The 26,367-nt window shown below is 51.5% G+C and overlaps 1 protein-coding gene across 1 annotated transcript in view; it reads left to right on the plus strand.

The window, feature by feature from the left end:
• Positions 1-5,863: 5,863 nt before the first annotated feature.
• Positions 5,864-26,367, plus strand: part of LOC144727212 (putative acyl-CoA dehydrogenase 6) — a 50,149-nt gene continuing 29,645 nt past the window's right edge. Inside the window, exons 1-3 of the mRNA XM_078605884.1 lie at positions 5,864-6,109; positions 11,962-12,082; positions 25,487-25,616. Of these exons, the coding sequence (XP_078462010.1) occupies positions 5,924-6,109; positions 11,962-12,082; positions 25,487-25,616 (437 nt within the window). The 5' untranslated portion in view covers positions 5,864-5,923. The remainder of the gene's footprint in view (positions 6,110-11,961; positions 12,083-25,486; positions 25,617-26,367) is intronic.

The following is a 26,367-nucleotide window of genomic DNA, read 5'->3' on the forward strand; positions in this document are numbered from 1 at the left end:
GCTTTTGTTACCGCACGAATTCATGTGCTTTGGGTCTTTCGGTAAAGTCACGTAGATAGGTAAAAAAAACCTAAAATATTAATTTTTTAAATAGTTTTTTGTTATTTTATTTGAACCTATTTACGTGACTTTACCGAAAGACCCAAAGAACATGTACCCCCCCACCAACTCAACTAGGCGATATGTTAACTCCCATGCCAGGTGTGCAGGAGGTCGTGGGCATCGATCCCGACCCTGACGATGCCTGCTGCTGTGTATTTGGAGTTTGAGTGTCTCTCTCTCCCCGCGGTCGCGTGGATTTTTGTCCGGGTCCTCCGGGGTTTCCCTCCGCATTTAGAAACACGCGTTTAGGGTTTATGGCTGCTATAAATGTCCATATAAGCCACTTCGTTGAGCTATCATTTGTGACCAAGTTGCTTCTGAAACATAACTATATAGCTCAGTGGGGCTTTACCTAGTAAAATAAAATACTTTTAAGAATAATGATTAAATAATTATTAAAGTATTTAGTTTAGTTAAAGGTAATCATAAACACAATATTTTGCAGTCTTTTGAAATACGTGGTCAACCAGGTTCAGTGTCTAACTGTGTTGTGGGCCGACTGGGTTGCATCGCATTACATTTCTAAGGTTTGCTGAGTTCGCGTCTCCCATCTTCTTGCTGTATTTGCCTCCGTGCAGTTTGCCGTTCTCTGTGTGCTCTGTGTGTGATGTCCCTCTGTGTGTTCCCTCGCTGTGTGGTTTACGCCATTTTCATCTGAGGACGAGTGCTTGTGTTGCGTTCGCAACGTCGTGATTTATTTTGTTTTATTTCTACATACGTGACTTTACCGAAAGAACCAATGAGTAAAGTAATCATCATTAACTCATCCAATATCAAATTAGTAAATGCAGATGCACGAAGTAGTTGTTAGACTTCTTGATGAATGGACTTTAATCACAGTCTGGTACCCTTATTGGCAGTTAATGGACAGGCGTCTTGCCCTTGCAGGAGTCGTTGCACCCTGTCTCGACTGCTGAAGTGCAGATCCATGTGAACAGCGCGATGCTACCGCGACACAGCCACACGCCAGCTGTGACAGCTAGCAGCTTGACGGACGACGGCCCCGTCACAGCGATGGGCCATTGATGAGAGCACAGCAGCGGTGGTACTCTATCAGGGCTGAACTCTGACGGTGTCGACACGGCTCTCCTCGTGGGTTGATACAGCACAGCACTCTCTCCCCATCACGTGACAGCTGTGCATATATCTTTAGAATGATAGTCCACGGACTTGTAGTTATAAAGTGACTATTTATCTCGTGTGGATTACGGCTTGCGACTCGATTTGCACAGTTTAGTGCAGACGGTATTCCCTTTGTGGATCTTCTCCTTGAGTCGCACTTACCTCTGCTTATGCACCAACGAGCCTTGCGGCAATGCCCTCTGCTGCCCACAACGCAGTCTGTTGTCCTGTCACCTCTATTTAAATCGATCCGCAGAGTTCACCATGTCACGAAAGGAATGGCTTATTTGACATTTAACGCAGTTGCCAAGCAAAGACCCCAACAGCAAGCGGTCGGCAAAAAACAGCAAAGCATCAGTAGATAATAGTTCAAGCGATCTTGAATTGAGCAAGATTATCAGATGCCCCTCATGCAACTCCGAAGCGCCATCAATCTGGTTGCATTGGATTGCTGCAGCCAAGTGGCTGAGAACTAGGTCCTTCAAATCCCCGGAAAGCCCGGAGAGATGACTGGAGGTAGACACCAGAGTGGCTTAAGCAGTGGCTGTCGCCAGACTCCACAATGCCTGTGTAATAAAAGACTCCGTCAGGCACTGCTGGTCTCTGTTGGTCTTTTATTTAGGTTCTTTCTCCGCACCCCGCTGGTCCCCTCCGCGGAGCAGCGTCTCCTCCACTCCCGCACTCCGCACACCACTGGCCGACGGCGTGCTGAAGGTCCCTCGGCCACGTGGCCGATGGCGCGGATCTCCTCTCACCACCCAACGTGGCTCAGCCTCTTAACCTCCCCAACTGACCTTGATCTCTTCCGGGCTCCCACTTATATCCTCTCACCCCACGTGACCCTGACTCCTCCCCTTCCAGATCGTCAGATCCGGCCTTCCCGTACTGCCCTGCTGGCTCCACCCCCATTCACCTCGCTTCCCATTGGAGCCGAGGTGAACGGCGGCTCCTCCCACATGCCCCCCAGACCGGGCTCCGCCCCCCAATACCCCGGGCCGTGTGATTGGGCCAGAGCCCAGCAGGAACCCCATTTATGCTCGCATTACACCTGTTTGAGTTGGGACTCCTCAAACCCGTGTGGTCGGCTTGATTTTTTTTTTATGATACTGTTTCCTAACTTTTATTCTTCTATAGAATATTTGCTGTTATTGGAAACATTGTTGTGGTTTCATGTTGGTTTTGCATTGTGTTGTTCATTGAATGCATGATACGGATCATGCTATTCATATAGAGCTCAGGGTCTGCCACGTTGTTTGTAGAGCATATAAAGTGATAGGGAAATTAAGACCACATGTTCCTATACGCTGTTGTCCAGTAGCACACTTGTAGCACAAGAGTGCTTTTCACTCAATGAATTCCAATTGTTGCTGTAGACGAGTTTAATTTTGTGGATAAATGTTCAACCACCTGAACAGGGATTAACCAATACGTTTGCAGCATTGTTAAATTAAGGGAGGGAGATTGGGGTTAGAGGGGCAAAATATGATTAGTCAACTGGTACCGCAGACATCCAATTGGGGGGGGGATTTTTTAAAATGAGGGACAGAGGTGGGGGCCAGGAGGTGGCAGAACAATGTTGGTGTGGCTGCCACGGGGAGCAGAGAGGTTGCAATTTACTTAGGTCTACTTATTCTGATGGACCCACAGAGACCCACTGTTGGGGGTAAGTCACTGTTCGCAAGTATCTATGAAGGTTGCCACAACACACGAGGGAAGGTGGGTGGCCAGCACCACACCCGGCCGCCTTTGTCTCCCTAGTGGCGATGTTTACGCACCACACAAGGTACTATAATAGTCAATGGTGTTGGCCGTGAGCAGGAATTGAACTCGGCTACGCCAGGTTCCTAGTGCAGCACACTCACCACTACACTACCGCCCTCCACACTCCCAGGCACGCACAGATACCCACACAAGAAGCTAAACTCCTCGTCCTCAGATCTAGTGTACGGTCCAGATCTAGTGGGGGGGTAGGGGAAATAATTTATGAGTTTTCCAATAATTTCTTCCCATTTCCAGCCCTGAGTTTCCATAGAGTTGAAATTTATTAAATGTGTAGTGGGTACAGATGGAGACCGAGACTTCTTCTTGGAGGCAACACGATTATTCAATAACAGCCCTGACACAAGGGATAGTTACTCTAACACGCGGGTGGCTATCTCGGACCGGCCCCCAGCTTGGGTCTGGGTCCTGTAGTTGGAGCTCCTCTTCCAGGCGACGAGGTGGGGATCTTCATCCAGAAAACAACAGCCGGTGCCACTCAGGGCTCTGGCTTATATTCCCGGTCTCGGGCTCGCACCGCCCCGGGACACGCCCACCTTTTTGAAGCCTCGAGAAGGACCTGTCCCTGGACCCGTGGTCCCCCCCAGCCCCCTCTTTGGGGGTCCCGGGGTCTGTACCCCGAGACCTCCGGGTTCAACCAGAGTGCCATGGCCCCTCTCAACCCCGTACCGTCCCTGGCTCTCTTCCGCCCCCTATCTTCCCGGGGCTGGCACTACACCCAGAGCGCAGTGCCATTCGTAAGCCACTCGCAGGGATATCTGCGACGCCAACATTTCGCCACCCGCTTCACACATTATCGTGCAGTGACATCCAGCAATGTCAGTACACAAATGTAGTGACATACTAGGCGCCACTAGAGGGCAGCCATAGTACCCAGTAACGGGGGGTGCTGTAGGGGCATGGCCCTGGCAACGGTGAGAAAGAGCGCGTGAGGACGTGGCCTTTGATGAACCCGGGAGGACACGTGACCGGACGAGGTGGAAGGGGCTACCCCCCCAAGGGGGGCGAGAGGGACACGTGATGGGGAACCAGAGCCCTCGAGAAGAATCTGGATTGGGGCGTGGCCAGGGGCGGAGCCACGCCAGAGCGGATATAAGCCGGGGTGGAGAAGCCGGCAGCGTTACCTTCGTTGGAGTGCTGTCGAAGAGAGATGGGGCCTGCCCGCCAAGTCTTGGATCCTCGGTCTTCGGGCGTGAGAGAAGTCGTCAAGAGCCGGCCAACGTGTTAGCTGGCCCGGCAGTTTATACAGTGTTCCCATGAGTGTTATGGAGCTATCCAGGGTGGTCACCACCCCCAGTCGTTATCCCGTTGAGTGTAGACTTACCTGTTGTGTTAATGAATAAAACGTGTTGCCTCCATACTCAAGAGTGTGTCTCAATAGAACACATGCAATGACGACTTGACACACTTCTCTTGAGATGTCACTTTATTGAAGACATGTTCACTTGACATCAGGCGGAGATCCTACTGCAACAGCCTCGAGTCTTCCGCGCATCTCCCTTATATACCATCCGAGGCCACGCCCCCCTTCTCGATCATTCTCGTAGCCACCAGTCCCTTCACACTCACAACTTATACCCCTGTCATTACCTCCCGTGGCTACTAGTCCCCTCACACCACATGCAGGCTCTATTGTCACTACACAAATAAAGTTTGCACTGGATTAAGGTGATTCCTGTCTTTCCTGGAAATGTATATTATGACAACAACCAGTGTTCACCACGAAGTGGCGGTGATATCACCACTGCGTTTGTGCCAGACTAGGAAAACCTTGAGCCCACTTGAAGTATCGAAGTGCGCTGGCAGGAGGTTAAAGGACAGACTCCGGTGTCATGGGTTAATTGAGATGTGACTGGCAGATGCACCCGGCGTTCGGACACATCGAGTTGCGGCGTTCTCAGTGTTTGTTAATGGGGCGAGCGCTGGCGAAGCTCATGTGATGACTGGATGTGGCGGAATAGAATGGGGAGACCAATAACCTCCCTCGCACTCCCCTGAATAAACAATATATATAACTGACCACGTTTTGGGCAACCAGTTGCCCTTCCTCATATCACATGGGCCAGAGAGCGAGTGGACAGGAAGAGGAGACAATCAAAACTCGTATCTACGACCGCCTAATGACTGCTACCGATGCCAAGTTAATTGGCGACGAGTCTGCACTTATCATGCGCTGCTTGCTCTTCCGCCGTATGCGAATGTGCAGTATATCCCGACAGTCTGCAGCTGCGCCGAGAGCGAATGCAGCAGCGTCTCTCTATCAACGCTCTTTCACTTCTTTGTAGTTTTTCTTCAAATTTTGAAAAATGTTCGCCTTTCGCTCCATCTGAGAAGAGGAAATGTGATGCACATGCAGAAAAGTACTTAAGGACTTTCAAATCTAAGTGTTTGTTTTTACTTAATAAATGTTGATAATGGTGATGTTCAGTTACAATAAATGTTTGTTAGGGTTATTTTCATTTCTTTTGTGGACAATTTTGGTATTTTTATGGTATGTAATGGGTTTACAGGAACGGAACCCTCATGTATAACATTGCGCCTATGGGAAATAAGGCTTCGACTTACGACGTCTTCACTTTCGGCCGTCGCTCAGGAACATATTAGGTCGTAGGTGCGGGGGTCGCCTGTACCTAATACTTATCCAGTCGTTATCTACAGCACAATACGAGGTAAACCTTTCAAACAAGGGGGCGTAACCCTCCCCCGGCAGTGCATCCTGTGCCGAATCCATCACGGAGTAACCTCGACAGCAGCTATTCGACGGCCACGCTTTCATGAGCCAGATGTGTCGGTTGGCCCTGCCCCTCGACCCCGCCAGCCGGCCCCGCCCCCCATAGGCACCTCCCACTGAGACCCCCTCAACTTCCGCCACTGCAAACAGTTCCACGCCACTGGCTGCTCTCCGCTCTCCGCCCCTGCCATGTCTGTGATGTCGTCGCGTCTGCTGCGGTTCGGTGGTCGCGCCGCCTCGCGCGCCCCGCCGCGCCTGGCGCGAGGCGCTGCCGCGGGGACTCGGCCCGGGGAGCGGAGCGGCGAGACGGGAGCGCGGGGAGCCGCGGGCGTCCGGAGCGAGGAGCACGCGCAGCTGAGAAGCGCGTTGCGCAAGGTGCGCGCGCCGGTGTGTGTCTGTGTGTGTGTCAGTGTAAGCGTGTATGCCGGTGTCGGCGTGTGCGTCAGTGTGTATCTGTTCGTGTGTCGGTGTCAGCGTGTGTGTCGGTGTGTGTGTCAGTGTAAGCGTGTGTGCCGGTGTCGGCGTGTGCGTCGGTGTGTGTCTGTGTGTGTCGGTCTGTGTCTGTCTGTGTGTCGGTGTGTGTCGGTATCGGCGTGTGTGTCGGTGTGTGTCCGTGTGTCGTCGGTGTGTGTCGGTGTGTTCGTCAGTGCGTGTGTGTCAGTGTCTAAACGAGTACCTGATGCGGTATGTAAACATCAGCACTGGGGAGACAAAGGCGTCCGGGCTAGCAGCGTGGTTGTTGGCCACATCATCACCCCCTCGTGTGCCGTGCGAGCGGTTCGCAAGCGCTTTCAGCAGCACTTGCCCCCAACAGTCGTTGAAGAACACTACACAGGGGGTTGGGGGATCTTTGTGTCAGTGAGTGTGTTGGCCTCGATGTGAACCTAGTCTGGCACAAACGACGTAGTGACGTCAACCGGTGGCTAATGTCGCCTGTTTGTCACTGTGTGTAGCTGTGTGTCGGTGTGTGTCGAGATGCCAGAGGCAGTCTCAAGGTTAGGGCGCCGTGCGTCATTGTGCACGTGTCTGTGTGGAGTGTTACACGAGCGGCGGGAGGTCTCGCACTTTGTGTGAACTCTTTGTGCTGTGCCAATTGCCTTGGTTGTTTGCGGCCCGTTCCAGGTGGTTAATATGCACTGATTACGAACGTTCTCAGGGAACAGTCAATACGCACAACAGATTTTCTTTTTTACACATCCCATCATCCACACAGCTGTCTGGGAAGTGCGTCAGTAAAACAGCGTTGGTTCAACACAAGTAGACATTGGACCGGTTTCAGCATTCAATGTTTCATCAGCTGCTATGTTGCTTTTCCTTGCTACATTCACTCTTACAAAAGCGACCCATGCAGCTCTCGCTGGTCTTTAATTCATCATTCTGATCTCGAGCTTCCTTCAATATCTCACGCGTGCATGACTATTATTGTCTTGCTCTCATAGCTTGACCCAACTTGGCACTCTTTGTAGAGTTATTATAATAAATTGAGTTCATTTATGGTTCGCTATGGTTTTTGTGTGTATGCATGTAGTCCACAGTGTGGAATACGTTGAAATCCCCCCCAATCGGCAGTATTGCGAGTTCGGATCCTGTTTGGGGGTTTACTCAGCCCATCATACCATCATAACTGTCGACGTCTGGCTCAGGACCGTAAACAGAAGATGAGCAACACATCCGTTCTGATTTGAACACATCCCTCTGACTTTAGACTTAAGCAGAATAATAAGAACATTGAAGGCAGCCATTAACTTGCAGTCACCTTTACAACGTAGTACAATTTGTAATTTGTCTTTACTATGTTATGCTATACATCAATACATGGGTTGCAGTATATTAGGTAAAGTTATATAGTTGTTAAAACGTGGATTTCTATTACCTATGTCCGTGTAGCTGTTTAATAGCAAAATCCAATGCTAAAAGTGTTTTAACTTTGGCCTACTTCAGGTGACGTGTGGAAAGATACTCCAGCACAACAACACGACCTTTACGATCCCCACACTCCCTGCCGAGCCAACCACAATCGCACACGCAACTCCTGCCAACCACCCACCCATCCACACACAGCTGCTGACCACCAAAGAGAAATATCACCCGGATAGCCTTAACAGACTGTTGGGGCAAGTGCTGTTAGCGAGCACTTATGAAAGCTGGCACGGCACATGTCCAACCGCCTTTGTCTCCCCAGTGGCGATGTTTACACACTGTACCAGGCACTCATTTGAGGCTGAGTCAACCTAGGGGAAGCCCAAGACCAGCTCAGATAATCGTCAGTGGTGTTGGCCCATGAACGGGAATTGATCTTGGTTCACCAGGTTAGTAGCGCAGTGCGCTGACCATTACACCACCGCTTCCCGCCCACCACCTACCCATCCACACACAGCTCCTGCCCAACACCTACCCATTCACACACAGCTCCTGCCCACCACCTATCCATCCACACACAGCTCCTGCCCACCACCTACCCATCCACACACAGCTCCTGCCCAACACCTACCCATTCACACACAGCTCCTGCCCACCACCTACCCATCCACACACAGCTCCTGCCCACCACCTACCCATCCACACACAGCTCCTGCCCACCACCTACCCATTCACACACAGCTCCTGCCCACCACCTACCCATCCACACACAGCTCCTGCCCACCACCTACCCATCCACACACAGCTCTTGCCCACCACCTACCCATCCACACACAGCTCCTGCCCACCACCTACCCATCCACACACAGCTCTTGCCCACCACCTACCCATCCACACACAGCTCCTGCCCACCACCTACCCATCCACATGCAGCTCCCGCCCACCACCTACCCATCCACACACAGCTCCTGCCCACCACCTACCCATCCACACGCAGCTCCTGCCCACCACCTACCCATCCACACACAGCTCTTACCCACCACCTACCCATCCACACACAGCTCCTGCCCACCACCTACCCATCCACACGCAGCTCCTGCCCACCACCTACCCATTCACACACAGCTCCTGCCCACCACCTACCCATTCACACACAACTCCTGCCACCACCTACCCATCCACACGCAGCTCCTGCCACCACCTACCCATTCACACACAGGTCCTGCCCACCCAACCACACACAGCTCCTGCCCACTACCTACCTAACCACACGCAGCTCCTGCCCACCAATAACCGCTATTCGCCACTAAGTGACGGTAACGTCATCACTGTGCCAGGCCAGATGTACTTTGAGTCTACATGAAGTGTTGAAGGCTCCCTGACAGGAGGTCACGGGACAGACCCAGGTGCCACAATTGGTTCTGCTATATATAAATTGGCACAATACAAAGCAGGGCAAATACAGCCCCACATTGGCAACTCTTCCTCTTTTATGAAAAACTCTAAACACTTGATAATGTAATTAAGCTACTTAACTTAATCCTACTTATATTCTGGTTAGTTTTAATGTAATTTCACTGTTTATAAAGCTCCCAATTGATTAATCAAGATACTCAATGCTCTAGTTAATAAAATGAACATTCCTCGACTTACGAACATAATTAGGTCCTGTGGCCCATTCGTAAGTCGAACGATTTGCAAGTTGGAACACTAATGTGCTGTATTTAATTGCCCCTACGGTCAGTGATTTGAAATAGGTTATGGTTCAAAAAAAGGGAAACATTTTTAACTCATAAATAAAAATAAATATTGTACATTTTCATGTAATACTGTAAAAAAATACTTTATAGTAAATGAAACATAAAATAAAGTAATATGAATAGAAAAAAAATCTGTTTTATTTTCACTTACTTTGAGTCCTGATGCTGGCTTGCTTGTTGGAAGGGGCACAATGAGTAAACACAATTATAAACACAATTGCACACACAAGCATACGGGGCACGTGCACACGCACACAAAAACGGAGACATGCAGACACAAAGACACGCAGACACAAAGACACACACAAAGATAAGACAAAGGCAGACACAAAGACGAACACACACTGGGCACGCACACACACCAATACCAATACCCGCCAATCATCACTGAGTGACGGTAACATCACCACGGTGCCTGTGCCAGGCCAGGTGCACTTTGTGGTCACATGAAGTGTCAAAGGCTCGCTGACAGGAGGTCACGGAGCAGACTCAGGTGCCATCGGCTGACTGACTGGCAGATGCGCCAGCTGTGCCCCCTACTGTGCCAACTTGCTGCATCTTAGCCACCCAGCGCTCCACTTGGTGTTGTGAGCATTGCTCCTCTGCCCTCGGTTGTTGTTGGAGAGCAGCTGCCTCCAACTGACCAGTATTGTTCTCCACTAGTCTTCTCCATAGAGGCCGATCTTAACACCGCTGGTACTGGTCTTCGGCAAGTCCACCCAGCTGCACATTCTCCGTCTACCGCATCAGTGCATCTCTTCTCTAGCCGGAATCGTGCCCGTTTAGCCCTCTCTATCCGGCCAAACAGAAACTGCTTGGGCATGCCGTGGTTGGGCATGCGGGCTACATGACCCAGCCAACCCAACACCTACCCATCCACACACAACTCCTGCCCACCACCTGCCCAACCACACAGCTGCTGCCCACCACCTACCCATCTACATACAGCTCCTGCCCACTACCGAGCTAATCAGACAGCTCCTGCCCATTACTTTCCCAACCACACACAGCTCCTGCCCACCACCTACCCATCCACATACAGCTCCTGCCCACTACATATCCAACCACACATGGCTCCAGAGAGGAGGTCTCGTTAAACAGGTGGTGGGATCTTCAAACCAGAATACCTCTGTAATGCGGGCGTAAACGGCTTCGCGGATATGACGTCATGGGGGGAGGAGTTAGGTCACGTGGGTGAGAGGGGTGAGGTCTTAAGGGAGAGATACCGGAAGAGACGAGAGAGTGTGGGAGACGGAGTTAGAGTGAGGCTACGCAGGGCGGAGGTCGAGGAGTGGCGAGATTGCCACACACACGGGGGAGTAAAACTTGGCACCGTCGGCCAGCGGTGACCAAGCGCGGAGGAACGACGGGCAGCAGTGGAGCTGCAGTAAGAGCAGCGATGGAGCTGCAGTGAGCGCAGCCGGAGGACTGCACAAGGGCTCTGCAGCAGAGCTGCAGAGGTGTGGAGGCTACGGGAGCGAGGGCAGCTACGGAGCTGCCAAGGGGAGAGCTCTGAGCGAGGGCCGTGCGGGAAAAGTGTAAGAACCCGAATAAAGGACGACGGAGACAGAACCAGGATCGAGTCCCTTATTACACCTCTACTGTGAGTGCCTGACCTCCAAGAGCAAGGGAATTTCAGAGCCTGGGCTCCCTACAAATAAAACCCCAGTGATGATCCCAGGTTCAAAGCCTGCAGTGCAGTATGTTTTGTAGGGGCACGATTGGTAGATTTCAGAGATCTTAGTGGAGTGTGTGGCTGAATCATTTCGTGAATAAGGTGAATTGGGCCTATTTAAAACCTTGAACACAAGTTGGACTATCTTAAAATCAATGCGGATTTGAACTGGGAGTCAATGCAGATACACGAGCACAGGTGTAATATAGAATGCTGTGCCCAGCGTAGATTGTACGACCTGTGCAACTGACTGTAGCCACCATTCCTACACATCATCATGGAGATATACACACAAACAGAATAGCACGCATGGTTTGATGATGCTACATTGGTAGTAGTACACAGGCACAAATAACTGAACACATCCATCAATCACATTGCAGGCTTAAAAGGAAAATAAATCTAAGTGGCATTTCGGGCAATAGCCCTTCTTCATAGCACATACACCATCTCATCATGTGATTTAGAGATGTAAATGTATACACTGTGGTAAAATGATAGGTATGACACCGACCTGATACCACGCGCCACACTTACCACTCGTCATATACCTCTCACATCACTGTAGTAGCATGTGAACTATTATTCGGTCAGGTGGTTCGGTGGTAGAGCAATCGGCTTGCAATTGGCAGCTTGTGAGTTCAAATCCTGCTTGGGGGTTGACTCAGCTCATCAATCCTTCAGGGGGGATTTTGTGGGGAAGTCAACAGTGGCTGGAAACTTGTATACACCATAGAAACGTAGAATGTACAGCACTGGATTAGGGCTGGAAACAGGAGATGGAGCAACCAATACAGAAATACTAATTTTAGCAGCAGGAGATTATTTAGATTTTGCTTTGACTTGATCGTAACTTTTGTCTGATGCCTGACAAAAGTTAAATTTTTCTCTTGATCTGATGCCGACTCGATGTTGCCGTTGTGTCGCTGCAGTTGATTGAAAAGGAGATTAATCCTCACGTGGACAAGTGGGAGGCTGAGAAAAAGTTTCCAGCGCGACAGATTTTCAAAACTCTGGGGGATGCTGGCTTCCTTGGCGTAAATAAGCCCACAGGTAATGACTACAGCACATTGCAATGATATATTGTATAGCACTACAAGTGCTAATTGTTACCCACTATACTGTTGATATTGCGAATGTAACACTAAATTCACACTTAGGCTTTCACACAACCAATATGGTTCATAATTGAATTTGGGTAAAATCGTGAGTAAAATGCCAATGTGTGTCGCACACTCTCCTTTACCTAACAGCCAAATAAAGTTATTGCATAAGAAAATGGGCCAATATTTTTTTCTGCACACCGGTATGTCGGAAAGAAAACCAAAACATTCAACAATTTCCGATGTTTTGCTAGTAGTTGCAACCACAGCATGATCAATCAGGCCACTGCCAGAATTGTGAAGCTCTTCTTCAGTCTTGGGCATAGGTGGTGTGATGTCATCAGCACGTTCCCACAAAAGCAGTCAAGAGCAGATAGTCATCCCCATAAGGTGTTGTCGGCGGCACTACTTAGAACAGTTGGTAGGCTGTCTGACTAACAGCACCCTGGGATGGTGAAGACGGAGACGACGACAAGAAGAATGGTGACGACGACGAGATGGTGACAATGGTGGACTTGAGCAGCACAATGGGGATCCCACTTCCAGCAACAGCCACGAGGTCCCCCACAGCGGCCCCTCTTATACTTTCAGCGTGGCCTCGCTCCACCCCGGGCCACGCCCCCTTTCTGGAACCTACTAGCGGGTTCCCGAGACTTCCCGATGGGCCCCTACTGTGACCTTTCCCCGAGATCTCCCCGTCTCGTGTATTTCATGGCCTGCTGTCTTCAGTACTGCCGTACAGCACCGTTCCCCTTTTTCACCAGCAGCCAGTGCTATGCCACTACCTCACCCCCCCTCATGAAAAAAAAAAACAGCCGTCTTTGCTGACAACAATCACATAAGGAGAGGGGGAAGGCTTATAATAATGTGTGCTAACGCAATTTGCCTAACAGGGAGGGTTAACGGACATCAGAAAAAAAACCCCTTAACTATTAACCCCAAACCACGAGGGAAGCGTATCAATTCCCGATGTCCGCCGGCATGCCACAGCCCATGAGCATCGGGAAGGACCCCAGATCAACCGGAAGCCACAGCCCGGCGCGTGGCTGCGGCCACCCGCCAGACGACATCAAAATTCAATTGAACGACGGGAAGCGAGTGGTTCAGCGGAACGAAGCGCTCTTGGAGCGAGTCCTTGACGCTGGTCCCCCATCTCCAGCAGGAACTTGCATCCTGGGGACCACCGGGACATCACACAAATAACCTAAAGAGTGTGGCCCCTCCCTGGGAGAAGAAGATGGCGACCGGGCCTCCACACGCAGTCAATCACACGGAGGCACTGTGGGGGGATTTCCGGACTTCAGGTGCTTTGATCCTGCGAGCGGTACAATGCATTCCTCCTGAAGAGCAACTTCTGGGCTCATTCGCCCCAGCTCGTCAGACACATCAGACACCCACCGCTCTGGAGATGAACCGTCAACATAAGGTGGAACATAGGGTTTTAACTGTGACGGGTGCACAAACCAGCGACGGCGAACGACTTGTATATGTACGCACTGCGGCCTCTTGAACTCATACCAGGGCCCTGCCGCGGCCGGTGTAATTTTTAGGGGATGTACTCAGGGGCACCTGGGGACAATGCAGCCAAGCCTTGTTTCCAGCAGTCCATGGGGTCCCAGACTTTCGTTGTCCTACGAGCTTCTCATTCGCGGCCTGCCTTTTGGCCAAATTTCCCTGATACGCCTCCCACGCCTCCGTCAAACGCCTAAACATGACCTGCATGGGCATGATGGCTCTCTTTTTACCCAAATCCATGCCCAGCTGTTGAGGCATTAGGGGCCATCCTATATGTGGCCAGGACACCGGGGATGTACAAGTCCCAGTCCAACTGCGCCTCATTAACTTGTTGGCACAACATGGATGTAAGGGTCCTGTGCAAGCGCTCCAACATCCTGTTCGTCTGAGGATGGTAGGGCGGTCCTAATTTTTTTTGTTCCCAGGGAGTCACACACCTAACGTAACAATTTAGAAGAAAAATTCCGCCCCTGATCTGTAAGAAGATGTTCAGGAGCCCCCTTGTCCATGACTTAGCTGTGCAAAAACGCATCTGTAATGGATGCTGCCGACTGGTTTGGCAGAGGCCATGCCACCGGCCACTGCAACAGGTATTCCACCCCGACCAGGAGAAGTGTATTATCCCTCTGAGTGGCGGGGAATGGCCCGAGAATGTCCAGAGCGACTAGCTCATTGATACGAGATACCGTGATAGATTGTAATGGAGGCTGGACCTGCCTCGACGGTGGCTTGCGGCGTGCGCAGTCAGTACAACCTTTTACCATGTGGTATACATCGTCCGTCATCCTGGGCCAATAGAAGTCACGCTTTAGTGTTAGCAAGGTTTTACGGACTCCGAGGTGCATTAATTTCTCATGGACCGCCCGTGTGAGTTTACCCCATAGACAGTCGGCACCACCATGCAATAACACTGCAGCTCTTCATCCCATCTCATCATAAGTCATGGAGGACTATAAGGAACATCGCTGCTGGAACGTTTTTACTGCCTCTCGCACCAATGCGACGCCGCAATTTCAACAAGGAGGCGTCCTCCGTCTGGAGGCGTCCCCATTCGGCGTGCGTGAGACCCAATGTGCCGTCATTATGTGCATCTGCTGCGAGTGGTGGCGCATCGACAGACGCCACCACAGCGTGTGGCGATCCCGCAACCGATGGCTTACATCGACCGGCACCCATTAAGCACGCACACTGGTCACTCGGTGGTAAACGGGACAGCGCATCTGCATTGCAGTGCCGCACACCCTTCCTATAGGTGACTGTGAAGGATTAGTCCTGCAAAATTTCTAACCAGCGGGACAGTTGGCCGGAAGGCTGGTCAATTCGTAAGGAATACTGAAGGGCCGCATGGTCCGTGCGCATGACAAATTCCCGTCCGTATAGATACGGCCTATATTGCTGCACAAAGTAAACTATGGCCAGCAGTTATCTGCGCGTCACGCAGTAGCACTGCTCTGCGAGGGACAACACATGGCTCCCGTAGGCCACCACCTTCTCCATGCCGTTCATGACCTGGGACAGCAAGCACCAATTACGGTGTTGCTGGCATCTGTGTCCAACACAAAGGGCAGAGAGAAATCAGGGTAGCCGAGGGGAGGCGTGTTGACGAGACGATCGCGCAATGCAACAAACACAGTCTCCTCCCCCTCCCCCCAATGAAATATCTGGCCCTTAGCAGTGAGCGCGTGGAGCGGTTTTACGATCGTCGTGAACTTGAGGACAAACCGGCGATAATACGACGTGAACCCGACAAAGCTGCGAACTTCACCCACTGACTTAGGGTTGGCCATGTGCGCACACGCGCTGTTTTGTCGGGATCCGTGGCTATCCCAGACGCGTTAACAATGTGGCCCAAATACCGCACCGATGTTTGCAAGAGATGGCAATTTTGCGGTTTAAATTTGAGATTGGCTGCCCGCACCTTGACAAACACTGAATGCAGTCACTGCAGATGCTCCTGAAACGTGCGCCCTAATACAATGACGGCGTCCAGGTAAATGAGGCACGAGTCCCATTGAAGACCTGCCAAGACGAATTTCATAAGCCGCTGGAACGTGGCAGGAGCGGAATTAATCCCCATTGGGAGGCAATTAAATTGGAACAACCCTTGTGGTGTTAGGAACGCGGTTTTACGCCTGGATTCTTCATCCAAGTGCAGCTGCCAAAACCCCGACAAGAAATTTAGGGTCGAGAATAACCGCGTACCCGACAAGGCGTCGAAGGAGTCAACCATCCGAGGGAGCGCATACGTGTCCACCACGGAAATTTTATTCAATTTGCGGAAGTCAAAACAAAAGTGCAGACTTACTTCCCGTTTTTTTAAACAAAAACAATTGGAGCCCCCCACGGGCTGGTAGAGGGGGAAATAATGTCCGCAGCCAACATCTCGTCAACTGCCTGGCAAACATGGTTCTTCTCTCTGGGACTGAGCCTATACGAATTCTACCTTATCGGAGCTGCGTTACACGTATCTATGCGATGTTGCAATAATGAAGTGCAGCCAATATCAAATTTCCCCTGGCTAAAAATATCGGCAAATTCCCTTAGCAGGGCACGCAGCTCGCCCTGCTGTTTCCCGGACAAATCAGAATTTTCCCCACACAATGTGTCCATCCAAGCCCCGTCGGACTCGCCTCCCAGTTCCACCACGCCAACGACCTCTGCAGCTTCCATGCAGCCCTCCTCACAGTGCGCGGCCGTTGCGTGGGCTAAAACTGTCCCGGCTTGGACCACCGCAGCCCCTAGCCCCACATTTAGCACTTGCAAAAAGGGCTCCTGGTCCACCCTCACTATGGTCTGAGCACCCACCAATGCGAGACCCCGAGTCACTGTATTAGAGGGGGTTAAATGGACCCCTTCATCGGAATCTGTCAAATCCAGGTGCTTCCACAACTGTAAGGGCACTAACATCTGTGCACCTGGCGGAACCATAACAGTTTTTCTCGCCAGTGCCTGAACTGTAGCGTTAGCTCTTGCTAACCGAGTTGGAGACTTCAAAAAGGCCAACCGCTGACAGGACACAGCCAATGTCCTGGAGACCAACACCGGCCACGTCAATTCAATGTTCCCAACGCGGACTTTTGCCAATATTTGGCCTATAGTACCCAAACTTCCGACGTTCGCGGCAACACAAGCACTAGTGACTGGGTTAACACAACAGGTCCTTGGCGGAAACAATTTTAAAATGAGCTCCGAAATCATGGTGGACGATGCTCCCGTGTTGACCAGAACCTTTACCTCTATCCCCTGAATAAAGCCAACCACCCCGGACGACCCTGCCGTAGCCGCCACGACATGGTGCGCCAATGCACTCCCACTGCCTTATGCCACACGACCACCCATCCGACGCCGGAGTCCATCGCTCACGCACCGCGACAAGATGAGGGATGGCGACGTGCGAACCGGACACGCTTAACAATCGAGATACGTGAGGTGACATTTGCATCCAGGTGTCTGATACGTCGCGACTCGCCTGCGAGGCCGAGGAAGCGAATGTCGGCGAGGTGGAGGACGTTGAAGGCGAGGTGGACGATCCGGTGCTGTTGTGGCATTCCCTGGCTATGTGGCCCAGCTGGCCACACTTGAAGCAGGCGGTCATGGACCTCCATGCTGGAAGGGGGTCCCCCTCCCACCGCTCCGGCTCCGGTCGTCGCCCCCGACTCTTCTCCCACGTGGGTCCCGGACGAACGACGCACAGGCCCGCTCCGGTTCCTGCGGCGCAGGCTCCTCCGGATCCTCCGGCACCCCCACGCAAGCAGCCACTTCGGGCCACTGCTGCAGGTTGACGTGCAGTTGGATGCAGTGAGCCACCTTCTGGGACGAAAGGTCGACTTCTTCTGTGATGGGGAGAGCGACGCCCAACTCCTGGGCCAGCGACAGCAACCTTTCCAGCGCCAGGGAATCCAGCACCTTCTGTTCCATGCGCGGATAAGCTGCGTGGCCCAAGGCCAGCAGTGCGCTGCAGAAGGCGAGAGGCATCTCGGCCTCCCACGCCACCGCAGCACAAACCTTCGGCGCACGTTGGACGGTGGGCCAAAAATGGCGGTCATCTGAACGCATGCCCAAGGCAGTCGCTCAATCCGCCTCCGGGATGGCCTCCAACACCGCCAGGGAGTCGTCGGCAGAGCCCACAGAGCCGCCTCCTCCGACCACTTGACCAAGGTACAGGCCGCTTTGAAGCGGTGTTGTAATGCTGCCCAGTCGCCTCCCACCGCCACAGATTCGTGGATGGGAGGCAGGCGCCTTTGCTAAAATGGCGCCCCCGCAGAAGCCGCCGATGGCGACCTAGAATTTGCCGGGAACCAGCTCCCGCTCCGCGGGCGAAATACCCGCCGGTTCCCGAGCGGGCGCGGCGGTCGAAGGCGACCTGTCCGCCTGCAGACCCTGCCCTGCAGGTCCTTCGGCAGGCACAGCAGCCCCAAGTTGGACCACCAGCTGCGCAGCAGAGGAGAGCAGTTGCTCGAGACACCGGTGGCTGCGAGGGGCCGGTGCCTTGCTCCCGCTGCCCCGAAGGTGCCGTTGCCTCGGGACACATGACCGGGGTCCCGGATTCTGGGGCCGTTGAGGGGATAACGTCTCTGTCGTCCTCATCCTCCGAGGACACTACAGGTGAGTTCTTCCTCTTTTCTGCTTTTGACGTAAATAATTTTCTTTTTCACCCCACTTCTGACACCAAATGTAGTGAATCATCTCGGGGACAGTCAGACTTGGAGGCACTTCTTTATTTAACAAGCACCATAGGGATAACACACACCCTTTATTAAGACCGTCTATTATCGGCGGCACTACTTAGAACAGTTGGTAGGCTGTCTGACTAGCAGCGCCCCGGGATGGTAAAGATGGAAACGACGATGAGAAGAATAGTGATGACGACGAGATGGTGACGATGATGGATTTGAGCAGCATGATGGGGATCCCACTTCCAGCAACAGCCACGAGGTCCCCCACAGCGGCCCCTCTTATACTCTCAGCGTGGCCTCGCTCCGCCCCGGCCACGTCCCCTTTCTGGAACCTACTAGCGGGTTCCCGAGGCTTCCCGATGGGCCCCTACTGTGACCTTTCTCTTAGATCTCCCCCTCCTGTACTACCGCACACCGCAGTTCCTCCAGCAGCCAGCGCTATGCCACTACACATATACAAATACACCTTGGATTGTGAGTAACTTGGTCTGCGAGTGTTTTGCAAGACGAGCAAATTTTTTTAAATAAATATTAATTTGATAAACCAGCGATGTCTTGCAATACGAGTACTGTAGTACGTACAGTATACGCTTTGTCTGCCGAGCGTCATGTGATCACAACTGAGCCAATGGTTCTTCTCTCTCTCGCTGCGGGATTGTGGGTAATCGTCTCCCATGCTCGGTCTCAGTCGGTGTGCCTCACTCGTATAGTCAACATCCGTGCGAGCGTATACTATTTACTATAGTGGTGTGACCACGAGTGTGTGCGTAAAGCATTTTTTTTATTTTGTGTCCAAGTGTAGTGACTGTTCTTTAGTAACTGTACTGCAAGTGAAAGTCGTCCTACACAATAACCCTCCTCTCCTCTCTCTCTCTCGTCTCCCTCACACCAGCCACGATTAAATTTAATTAATACATTTGATTACTTTATATGAAATTTAACTGATAAAAATATAATAAGGTATTTTATATTAATCATTTTTATATGAATACAGTAATTTTGGATTGTGGAACGAATCATCTGAGTTTCCATTATTTCTTATGGGGAAATTCGCTTTGATATACGAGTGCTTTGGATTACGAACACGTTTCCGGAACGAATTATGCTCGCAATCCAAGGTTTTACTGTATAAGGAATTTTCAATTGTAAGGTGCATTACTTTACGCTTCCAGGCCGCACTAAGCGCGGTTAAAATTATTTATATTTCTCTCATTTTCAATAGATTGTCGAATTAGTCTGGGCCAGTCATAATTACTTTTATATATCACTTCAACGTTATCAAAATCATTTGAATGTTCTTGCTGGCAAGCATGTTCTGCAACTGCCGACAGTTGTGTTTGTGAGTATTATATTTATTTAGTGTTCTTTAAATTTTACGCTAATGTTATGTCCTGTCTGTCCAACGTAACATTTACCACACGAGCAATTAATCAGATACACACGTTCCGTTGATAACTTTGGCAATTAATCTTTAGTACAAAATACTAGTTTTTGGATGTTGTGTACCATGCCAAATCTTATTAATATTTTTTTTGTTTTTACGAAACTCTAATAACATGATCACTTTCAGCATTATTGCTGATTGATCTTGGTTTGGCATTCAATACTATGTTAATTTCAGCATTATTGTAGCCAATTAATTAAAATCTTCTTTAACATGTTTAATCTCACTCAGACTTTCACCATCTGACACTCTTTTCACCCAAGGTATGAGCGTCTTGATGATCGAGGATTTCTGTGCGTGGGGTGATGATGCGAACCTGCATTCAGATAGGCATCAGTGTGATGTGTGTTATTTTACCATTTGGGCCGCGTCCGAGCAAAATATCCAGGAATGGGAGTGTGTTATCCATCTCCACGAATTCACAAAACCCGGCCATTCAGTTCACCATGGAAGTGGAGGTGGATAAAGATGATTTGCCAAAGGCTTAGTGCGGCCTGGAATCGTATTAAGTAATACACCTTACAATTGTATTCCTTCTGTAATGCGAGCGTAAGCAGGGTTTCGCTGCTCGGCTCTGGGCCAATCATACGGCCCAGGGTATTGGGGGCAGGGCCCAGTATGGGGGCGTATGTGAAGGTCCGTCGTTCACCTCCGGTCCAATCGGACGCGAGGAGAGCAGGGGCGGAACCTAAGGTTCGTTGAAGGGCGTGGTGAGAGGGAGGAGACAGGATCACGTGGTGAAGGGAATATAGGTGGGATCCAGGAAGGGCTCCGGGTCAGTTGGTGGAGTCACGAAGCAGGACCACGTTGGGTGGCCGGAGGGTACCCACGCCATCAGCCACGTGGCTGGAGACGCTTCGAGCACACCGTCGGCCAACGGTGTGCGGGAGCGGGGAGCGGTGCGACTGACGGAAGGGCGCGCGCGGGGCGCGCGCGGGGCGCGCGCGGGGCGCGCGCAAGAGTAGCAGCCGGTTCCGCTGTCGTGACCAGCGGAGTGCGAGTGTCAACCAGAATAAAGAGACCCAGCAGTGTGTCGGTGAAGTCCTTTTTTACACTGGGGTCAGAAGCGGTTCGTGATGTCAAAACATCTCAAAAAGAAGATTCAACCCACTCCTTCTTCGGATGACGACGGGGACCTTACTCAAGCGGTGGCGGTCCCAGACACGGAAGGTGCAGACGGGACGGCGACAGGCGACTCTGCTGGAGTGCAAGATATCGTCACGGGAGCTGGGCCGTCTGCGTCTTCGGGCGCCAAGGGCGACTGGCGGCACGTGGCTGAGCAAATTGACTCGCTGCGGGCCGTTTTGCTGAATTTGATGACTCTGGTTGCGCCGACGACGGCGCCGGGACAACCACGCGTCGGGCCGCTGCATGGGGAGACTTCGGGTGGGCCCGAGCCTTCCACCATTGCGGCTTTCCGCCTTCTCCGACACGCGGCAGGACGCCGCCATCTTGAGCGCGGTCGCGACTAAACGGCAGGAAGCCGCCATTTTGTCGCCGCCACGTGGGGCTGCCACTTCGGGTGGGAGCGGCGGGGGGGCTCGCAGCCACCGTCTGACATCCATAAAGGAATTTGCCGTTGGCGGGGTTTGGAGCGCATTCGCTTGGCGGTTTGAATCGGCTGTCCGCTCCGCCAAGTGGACGGATGAAGAGGCGTTGGAGGTCCTGCCAACGCTCCTCGATGACGCATCTTTAAAGTTTTTCCGCTCCATCCCGGCTGGGAAGAAGACGACGCTAAAAGGGGCTTTCGACGAGATGGCGGAAGCGCACGAGCCTCCAGACGACGCTCACCGCAGATTCGTCCAAAGACAACGGGCACCGGAGGAATCACCCGTGGCCTTGCGTGGTGCTCTGATTGCGCTGGCCATGGCCGTGTACCCCGAGACCGAGCCCGATTTGTTGGAGATGTTGGAGTTTTCCAAGGACCTCGCCATCCCACTGCCCCTGTGCGGCCACGAGCCGCTAACCTCCCGGTTGGCGGCCAAGTGCCTCGACGCGCAGTTCAACTTGCATCGTTGGGCGCAGTTGGCCGTTTGGACGGGCGATCCGGCCATTGATGGAAAACCCATTGGTTGGACGCCATCGAAGGTCGTCTTCGTCCCGGACGATGCGTGGCCTGGCGACCTCACTGCGGCGGCGGGCCAGTGGGTCCCACGGAGGGGAATGGTGCTACGCTCGGTGCCCTCGTCGGCGGATCGCCGGGACGCTGCGGGGGCCGGCCGGCCGGCTGACATGGCGTGTTATCGTTGCAGCCGACTCGGCCACTTCGCGCGCGACTGCCAGGGTCGACCTCGTCCACCTCTTCGTTCGGAGTCCCCGCCTAAGGACACGCCGTCGACGTCGGATGGCGACCCGTGTCAAACGGGCTGACGGTGATCCTACCGGACACAGGGAATTCTGCACCGGGTGGGCCTACAACAGCGACGGGAGTACCTGCTCCCGCTGCCCTTCAACCCCCGCCGAGGTTGCGGCTGGAAGGAGCCCCAAGTTCGGGCCTCTCTGATGCGCGGGTTCCTGCGACGGATGGGCCTCCACCGGCGGCGGATGATTCCAGTTCCGCCGTTCCTCCAACCCCGTCCAGACTGTGGTCTCCGTAGGCGCCGGTTCTCGTGAAGGACGGGCCGGCGGCCCGCACTCGATCCAGATCCCTTTCGTTGATTGTATTGGTTGTTATTATTGTCTTTTCCGTTATTTCTGTTGTGGTTGTTGGGGGTGACGCCGTCGCTCGCATTGTCTGGTCCTGATTCAGCCGGGACGGCTGGTCTTTTACATCGGGGGGGGGGGGGTCATGTAATGCGAGCGTAAGCAGGGTTTCGTTGCATGGCTCTGGGCCAATCATACGGCCCAGGGTATTGGGGGCAGGGCCCAGTATGGGGGCATATGTGAAGGTCCGCCGCTCACCTCCAGTCCAATCGGACGTGAGGAGAGCAGGGGCGGAACCTAAGGGCGGAGCCAGCAGGGTGCTATGCGGAGGTCGGGATCTGGAAGGTTCGGTGAAGGGCGTGGTGAGAGGGAGGAGACAGGATCACATGGTGAAGGGAATATAGGTGGGATCCAGGAAGGATCTCCGGGTCAGTTGGTGGAATCACGAAGCAGGACCACGTTGGGTGGCCGGAGGGTACCCGCACCATCAGCCACGTGTCTGGAGACGCTTCGAGTACACCGTCGGCCAACGGTGTGCGGGAGCGGGGAGCGGTGCGACTGACGGAAGGGCACGCGAGGAGCAGCCGGTCCGCTGTCGGGACCAGCGGAATGCGAGCGTCAACGAGAATAAAGAGAGACGGAGACCCAGCAGTGTGTCGGCGAAGTCCTTTATTACACTTGTAAAGGCAACACGTGCTAATCAACTGTGATTACCGATCTATTGTAGAAAAATTACAATACCCCCCTCTGCGCTCCCCACCTGATTAGCTCACAGTAATAACATCATCTTGCTCTATTTAAGACCAGAAGCAGGTGGATTGCTTTCACTATTCTGCCACATAGCCCGATGATGCTGGATGTAGTGAAACGTCGTACTCAAATTGTGAATGTTGTGGATTTACTCTCCAACACACCGGTGGGCTGAAGTAGTAACTAATTGGCACGTTTGTTTATGTGACAAACCTTACTGGCTGTGTTGGGTGGTGGAGGGTTACCACACATACTTGCGCAATATAACCCAAAAACCTTTATTATCAACACAGCATTACGCATGTACACACAAATAGACACACTCCAACGATCCCCCATATATCCTTAACAGGCCGTTGGGGCAAGTTCCGTGAGTGTGCAGGGACTATGAAGACCGGCACGGCACACTCGGGGGTTGGTGGCCAGCACCACCCCAGATATTAATTTTAGGCTGAGTCAACCTAGGTGAGGCCCAAGCCCGGTTGGATGATCGTCACTGGTGTTGACCATGAGCGGGAATTGAACTCAGGTCGCTGGGTTCATAGCGCAGCTGGCTAACCGCTACACAACACGAGGTGTGATAATAATAGAGGCGTTTGCCCTGTCTGTCTGTTTGGTGCCTGCTAAAAAAATGTCACGTTAAGTTTTAGAAAATTATTTACGAGACATACCTACTATAATCACCTAGGAACGTCACTGCACATCGACCATCCCTCATTAATATTCATGAGCAGGGAACGTCCTCCAAATGGACACCTCCACACCCCTCAGTCATAATCATGAGCGGGTGACGTCACACTATGGAGTACTCCCCCCCACCTTCACTAATAATCATGAGCAAGTGACATCACTCCACATCGAACAGCCCCCTTCATTAATAATCATGAACAGGTGACATCCTCCAAATGGACACCCTCCTCCATTAATAATAATTAGTGGGTGACGTCACTCCACATGCGTGGGCGAGGCACCTCCTCTCTCAGCGTAAACGAATAACCCTCACTACAAAGGCAGAACCCTCACGTCACGCGTTCTCCGTAACGCTATTGAGACATACAAGTAAAAATGACGTCATGATGAACAAGGGATTATAACCTTAAAATTAAATAGGTCTGTGTCACCGCGCCCTTACAAATTGCACACGCATTGATGCAATGAATATCACGTCGTGGTCTGCTTTTCACTTGCAAATTTCAGATTTACTGCAATACACCCGTCCTTAGACGGGCAAAAGGCTAGTGTTTTGAAATTATTCAGACCTGAGGTTATTATCTTGTTGTTATCAGTGGATCCTGGTGTGATGGTGAGTAGAAGGCTAATGTCGTCTGCATAGGAGTGATGTTGTAATCCAAGGTCTTATTAGAGTGCATCATGGTTGAAGAGTCATCGTAGGATAGAGCCCTGAAGGGACCAAACAAGGAATGGGGTTGTGGGGAGTGGTGGCGTACCGGTTAGTGCACTGCGCTACGAACTTGGCGAGCCGAGTTCGATTCCTGTTCATGGCCAAAACCAGTGACGATTATCTGGACTGGTCTTGTCTTTATGTGCAGTTGTTAAATGTGAGTATAGTGGTGTTTTTTTACATCATTAGTTAACCGCGTGAGAACTGTGTGATAAAAAAAGTCACTACAGAGCCTTTTTGAGTCTGGTGTCATCTACAGTGTCAAAATTGCTGTGAGGTCATGGATGATTGCATTGGGTTGTGGGATTATCCATTTTTCGTTGTGCATAGTCCAGTGTATTAAGGCTGTTTCTGTACTACAGTTGGTGTGAAAACTTGATTGGTTTGAATAGAGGTTGAATAGAGGTTGTTTTATTTCATGTGCTGTTGGAATTTATTTCCCAGTATTTTTGATAGGAAGAGTAAATGAGACAGGGGTCTGTAGCTATTTGGGTTATTGATGTCGATTCATGTGTTTTTAGCAGTGGTATGATCTTTCATTCTTAAAATGTGCTAGGAATCTTACCAGTGGATAATGAAAGACTCATAAAGTGTGTGATTGCCGAAGTGAGTGTCAGAAGAGCTTGTAGTGTAGGAAAGGTTAGCCAGGGGTCAGTATTTGTTGTGTCGTGGGTTTAGCCTGTTTGATGTTGGTGCCACATCTTCTGGCCGCCATAGATAGTTGACCCAAAACAGCTAGATCCTTCGATATTTCACGTGGTCTTAAACTGCACCTAGCCTTGCACAAGTACCCTCGTGATGTCACTGCCACTTTGTGGCAAATGGTAGCTGTTATTGTCAAATGTTATGGGGAGCTGGTGGATGCAAGTCGTTGGGCTGTGTTTAATGGCCCAAGCTCTGAGTTGTGTTTTTCGTCTCCACCAGAGTATGGAGGGCTTGGACTTGACTTCTCCTACAGCATCGCAGTGGCTGAGGAGCTGGGCAGCATCCGCTGTGGTGGAGTTCCCATGGCGATCGGAGTACAAACGGACATGGCTACACCAGCGCTTGCAAGGTATTATTAAGCTTTATGTTTGTGTGAGTATGCATATGCTGACTTTAAACATTCTACTATTGCATCGCAAACTCTATGGCTCAGTAATGTAGGTGCTGGTAAGTCTGTGAGCATTTAGCTAAGTAATATGATTGCAATTGTGTACCCAGGCATGCCTCAAGGCTTTTTTCACAAGGGTCCTGCTATTTTTCACAGGAGCGGGTGACGAATTTAACTATTTGTTTTCCAATTAAGCAATTTTCGAGTACTTTTTAAAATCGACAAAACTTGGACCAAAGTGCCAGTAGAAACGAGTCAACGTAATTTCCTGTTCAAATGAGCATTGCTCATCTCCTGTTTCCAGTGCTGTGCAAATGGTGGAAATCCCTCATTCCCATGGTGAGGGCGAGTCTCTCGTAGGACAATCACTGTTGATTTCCCCACAAAGTGGTACTGATTTTATCATCCCAGAAAGATGATGCGCTGAATCCACCCTCAACCGCAATTTTAACTCTCAACTTTCCGATTGCAAGCCACTTGTGCTACTGCTGGACTACCTGGCCAATTCAACTGAATTTCGGTGAATATTAGTTGTGGGTAACAGGGTCAGAGGCAAGAGGAATTTCACTGACCTGTATTAACAACTCTGTGTATGTCCAATCAGGTGAGAATGATTAAACTACATATTATCGTGCATGAATGCCCATTATTGTGTGTAATGTCTGGGCTTTTCTGTGTGTATTGCAGATAAGGAGATTACATTACACACATG

Source organism: Lampetra planeri, chromosome 25, assembly GCF_965212315.1.
Source record: "Lampetra planeri chromosome 25, kcLamPlan1.2.h2, whole genome shotgun sequence".
NCBI classification, from domain to species: domain Eukaryota; kingdom Metazoa; phylum Chordata; class Hyperoartia; order Petromyzontiformes; family Petromyzontidae; genus Lampetra; species Lampetra planeri.